The following is a 5,583-nucleotide window of genomic DNA, read 5'->3' as shown; positions in this document are numbered from 1 at the left end:
AAAAAAAAAAATCTGCTAGTATTTTCCTTTTAGTCTGTAATTAATGATTGTATAACATATACCTAACAACTAAGGGGTATGATAGATGATGCTTCAGTTTTGAAAACATCGAGTAGGTCTCCCCTACATAATACTCACTTTAAATATTGTCACTTGTATGTGTATTTTCTTTGAGTTAAAGATTAAAGTCAGGGACAAACTGTTAAACCCCACTTGATATAAGTGGTCTCTGTCACATATGGACATGTGTAATTTAACTAACTTCCAAAAGAACAAATACTTGAAGCCCATCACAAATACTTTGCCACTCATGAGAACCAAAATGGTCGACTCATATCCAAATGAGCTAAATATATTGGAAAGGCTAAAAAAACGCACAAGGGCTATTTTGTGTGCATGTGAAAGTCAGCCGACAGCAACATCCTTTCACCAAAATGCAAGTACTGTTACATCCTAGAAGGTGTGGCAATGGTACTCCTCCAGTTGTACCACCTTTCAGTTACATATAGCCAGTACAAAAAATGGAGGTCATAGATAGACTGATGCGATTTATATATACCCCTCAAGCAAGCACTAACATTGCCATTGATACACTACAACACTAGTTTAAATCACTTTATAAAATGCTATTATTACACAACTAACCTAATTGCAATTGTTTTAGTTCTCTCCACTCGGCTCAAGGTAATCACGAGTCCACACACAAAAATACAGAAACACTTAACGAATGTCCAATCACGTGCACTTCACTGTTCGTTGTCATTCAAACTCCATGAGGGCGCCTTTAAGCATATATTCCTCTAGCTGTTTGTCCAACGCAAGTTGAGACGTGGCCATGTATTCGTCTAATTGGGCGTCGAGCTCTTCCTTAGTGGGCACGGTCTTTACTTGCTGGTTACGGTTGCCCTGGTTGTTGGTTTGGTTGCGGTTGCCCTGGTTACCGGTTTGCTGGTTGCCTGTTTGCTGGTTGCCAGTCTGCTGGTTGTTATTTTGTTGGTTGTTTGCACGTCCTGGATAAGAAACAAGCTATGTAGGGTTTTCGTTTATGCATTTTGTTTTACATTGTTTCTTGTATTTGTAAATTTTATTCAGATAGCAATTTGAACTTATCTATGTATGCTACAAAGAAAAATGTTTTTTATTTCCTTCATATATGTCTAAATTCAAATTTGAAGTGTATATGTTACCCAACAGAGTATTAGTCCTTATGTAGATCCTTCATTACATTATTTTACATTTATTGTCATTGGTTCTTGATAATTGTTCAAAATTTTAAATTAATCGAATCATTCAAAGTGGGTAAAAATGATTCCATTACATACATACATACATAGATACAACCCAATCTAATAAAAGCGTGTTAATTATCTTAACATTGTGTTCACTTGTTGACTCGCACTAAGGCATGTGAAATCCATCCATCATTTAAGCCTTCTGATCGTGGGTTCGAACCTGGAACCTTCTCCATATAACTAGAACTAACCTCTGCCCCTGCCTCTACCGCGCACTGCCCCCCGCTGCGGCCGCTGCAGCCGCCCGCCCTGCGGCCGCCCCGCCCTCGGCCACCCCACTTGCTGCTGACGACCTCGCCCTCTGTACAACACATAAAAATTATTGACCTATTTGTTACTAAATTACAGAAACAGTAAAAAACATGCATACACATACATCCACAGACATCTTTGATCAACCCTCTATATAATCAGAACCCTCCTATCAGACAGATAAAAACTAAATATCTCTCCTTTCAGCTATAGCGCAGTATTATATAAGGTAAATAAATAGGCAGTGATACTTCTAGAGTAGAACCACAAAGAGCTCAAGGGCTCCACCTCCTCAAGGTCTCCCCAAAGACAAATTCATAAACATTCACCTTTGAAATGTCCATGTAGCTTAGATTATTATGTTTTCCTTCACAATTAAAACTAAATTTATTATAATTATTAACTAAAGTGTTTTCAAAGATATTTACCTCATCCTCCCTCTGAGTGGTCCAATGCGCCCGCCACGTCTAACAAAACCACCGCGGCCATGCCAGGACGCCTGAGATAGGTTACTGACAGAACCTGCTCTGCTGTAATAAGAAATTTTAATAAGTACAAGAAAAAATTAACATAAATAAAATCAATGCGGATGATTTAATGATATTCAGTATAGTCCACGTGAAACTGCTAGTCCACTTTGAATATATAAAATTAATCAAGTCACCATAGTAAATTGAATGACTACACCTGCTCGCAACAACATCAGAGCGGACTAGCAGTTTAGCGAGAACTGCTAGTCCACTAAAGCATTGTTAAAACTAAGGGTTGAAAAACGACAAACAGTCACAAATCAGAATACATTAGCTCTTAATACTTTTGTTATTAAGCAGAAATAGCTGTGGTGGTGCCTTGGAAGTCAAACTAGAAAGGTTTCTACCCCCTTCATCATTCATAGATTGCATATCTACAAAGTATTACACCAAGTCATAGATAAGTATCAAGTCAATACAGCCATTATTTGGCTTAAACGGCTGACAATTCTGTCTGTCATTTTATGGCTGTCATGGTGTAATTTACGGGGAACAGCCGACATGCGCAGTTAAGTGGTGCAAAAACACGAAATCGATGGAAAAGTGTGGAAAATATCATTTCATTCTTAAATGATCTAAAAACTACATTTTTTTAATATTTTTCAAACACTAAAATAGATGACAGTGACTATTCCAATTGTCAAAACTGGTTACATTTGCTTTTAGGAGTGAGTAATCTTTACTAATCTATGTACCTAGTGCATACTAGGTACATAGATTGTATCACCAACCTCAAATTCCCATTAGATTGTCTCCACGGGATCCTGTTCCTAAACTGTCCGAGGCTCCCGAAGCTGTTGGAGCGCTGTAGTCCTGGCAAGTTGCCGTCGCTGCCAAACCGCCGGAGTCCTGGCATACCAAGCCGCTGTTTCACTGGCTGTTGCTAAAACATTTAACCAACAGTACTTATAATCTCTCTGGTACTAATTATCTGTGTTAATTATGTTTTATCTTTATCTCACAGTTTTGTACTAATTGTAATGTCTATGTTAATTATGTTTAAGATACTACTATATATATAAAAATCAATTGCTGTTTGTTAGTCTCACTAAAACTTGAGAACGGCTAGACTGATTTGGCTAATTGTAGTTTTGAATAATTTGTGGAAGTCCAGGGAAGGTTTAAATGGTGAGTAATTCTGAGGCCGTAAAAAGTTGTTTGCCGGGTACAAAGCTAGTAATGAGATTAAAGAGTGATAACTTAGTGGACCTGTTAGTAACTCGGCATCTCAAACATAACGTCCAAGGTTCATACTTAGTTAATGCATGTCTGATCTTATTAAGTTATTTGAGTATACAAAATTAATTTTTACATGAATAAATGTTGAAGGAAAACATTTGGAGGAAAGTTACACATCTGAGTGTTTAAAATCTCAAGTGTGTACAGCCTGCTAATCTGGACTGCATCAGAGCATCGGACTATAAGATAGATAATAGGATAAGCTAAGCTGTTAATAAAGGTTACGATTAATAAAAAGTGGAAATCAGGAACTGAAGGACCTATTTAACCTATCTGTAGTAATCACAGTATACACAGGTTAAAAAAAGGGGTAAATGAATTTTTGTAAAAGACAAAGGCAGTAAATATTGTGGAAATGGGCTGTGTTATGGAAACTTTTTTTAATTACGGTTAGACCGCTAGCTACCCAACAATTGATTAATCCAAAACATGAAGGTACCTCACAAAATGTATGTCTTGCACTTACCCGTGGTGTCAGTTGAAACATACGCAGAGTTTGATTAGACGGGTTCCACTTTCGAATACCAACATTCTGGTAATTGGCCACGGGTCTCCGACGGACCTTCGCTACCCGCGCAATATGTTCAGCAGTCATTATAGCAAACCGTTCGCTCAGTGTAATACCTGTGCTTTGCAAACCGTGCACTTTTTCGATCACCATTTCACCGGGTATCATTTTTTACAGAACCACTAAATATCAATCTCACAAACCGATAAACCTATATCGTTACAGCGTAAATATTGTTTCTCACAACAACTGAAACAAATTATTCCATCGAATTCACCGGACGATTCGACGATTTCACAATTCACAAAACCGATCACAAAAATATGAATGACGCTTCGCGCTCTCGCGAACTGTACGTAAAAAGTGAAACTAACCACAGATGTCGTATCCTAAGTCTATGCCACAGATATATGAAGAATCGTAACGATGTCTTATAGCACGAACTATAGTCGTCACAAATTTATTTTCTTTTCCTCTTTTTATTAAGTATGTAGATGATTTAGGAAAAGATAAAATAAATATTCTGTTTACAAAATATTAAGAAATCTATACAATACGATGTGGGGTTGTAATCGATTTGTTGTAAAAATCGGTTTCTTTGGTTATCGATTTGTATGTCATATGCTTAGTGTCTACCGATGGCATGTGTCAAAATGGGCCTATTAATTTGTGACGACTATATAATGGGTAATGACAAAGCCAGACTTTGCAATCATAATAGAAATGGAGATTTGAGTTAAATTAATAATAAATTAAAATTAATATGCATGTGATTTAGATTTTCTTGTTATTTTATTTCTCGCTACTTTATGGTTCTGAAATTACATTTGAACAATTATTTTTTATTTATTTCCTATTATATTGATTAAAACTTTAATCAAAAATCGTAAATTATGCGAGCGAAATTCAAATTTGCAGAACGCATTGGCATTGGTCGACTGGAAACATCACGCAGCGTGTTATGATGTTTATCGGCGTTGATATTCATACTGTTAGAGAGAAAAATTGTTTTTATTTATATTCCTGCAGTGTTTATATTTTTTACTATGTTAAAACGAAGTGATAAGTAATTTAAAATAATAAAATAAAAATGTGCATGTTCCCTATTGTCAAATGGGTTCCTAAAAATCTACTAATACCTAAAATATCGATGTTAAACATATTTCAAAATCGATCTTCATCAGTCATTTTTAAATCTTTTACAATGTAGAGGCGATATTTTTGTGGATCTTTTCGTATTGTCATCACATAAAATCTTGTTTTTTATTTTCCAGTCGCTTTAATTTTTTTACATTAAGTTACTCACTGAACCAAATAATACAGTAACTTACATAGCACAGAAAAATAAACGGATTTTTTTATTTTCCGTGGAGTTACTGTCCTGTATAGGTTATATTTTTGTATAGGTTACTTCATCGATATACTACTAATACAAAATATACTCTTTACTTTACATTGATTTTATTTTACAAAATTAAAGTTTTCCAATAAACGCCCGAACGTATGTTCTGGCAACCCTGGAAAGTATTCTAATTAACAAATATAAAACATATCATATTATAATGTACAGTAACTATTTCCTAATTTCATATAACGGATTTTATTATTATTATTTTCTTTTATTAAATGTTTTAATTTTAAAAATAAATATTTAAAAGTATATTATTATAATCATATTATAATCATAATATTTCAATGTCAATGTCAAAAAGCCGAAACGTGATACTGACATTGGTGACAACGACTTACGACATTGACAAAT

At 35.0% G+C, this 5,583-nt stretch overlaps 1 protein-coding gene across 1 annotated transcript; it reads right to left on the bottom strand.

Moving 5' to 3' along the window:
• On the bottom strand, positions 1-4,189 carry LOC140745256 (uncharacterized). The gene is made up of 5 exons (XM_073076998.1): positions 3,780-4,189; positions 2,806-2,957; positions 1,973-2,074; positions 1,484-1,593; positions 1-1,010 (listed from the first exon to the last, which is right to left on the bottom strand). The coding sequence occupies exons 1-5, from the start codon at positions 3,987-3,989 to the stop codon at positions 760-762; spliced, it is 825 nt and encodes a 274-aa protein (XP_072933099.1). The 5' UTR covers positions 3,990-4,189; the 3' UTR covers positions 1-759.
• Between the last annotated feature and the right edge of the window lie 1,394 nt (positions 4,190-5,583).

Source organism: Epargyreus clarus, unplaced genomic scaffold, assembly GCF_041222505.1.
Source record: "Epargyreus clarus isolate Ecla_fem2 unplaced genomic scaffold, WU_Ecla_fem_2.2 ptg000010l, whole genome shotgun sequence".
In the NCBI taxonomy this organism is placed as follows: domain Eukaryota; kingdom Metazoa; phylum Arthropoda; class Insecta; order Lepidoptera; family Hesperiidae; genus Epargyreus; species Epargyreus clarus.
Note: the sequence above shows the minus strand (reverse complement) of the source record. Positions and strands in the feature narration are given on the sequence as shown.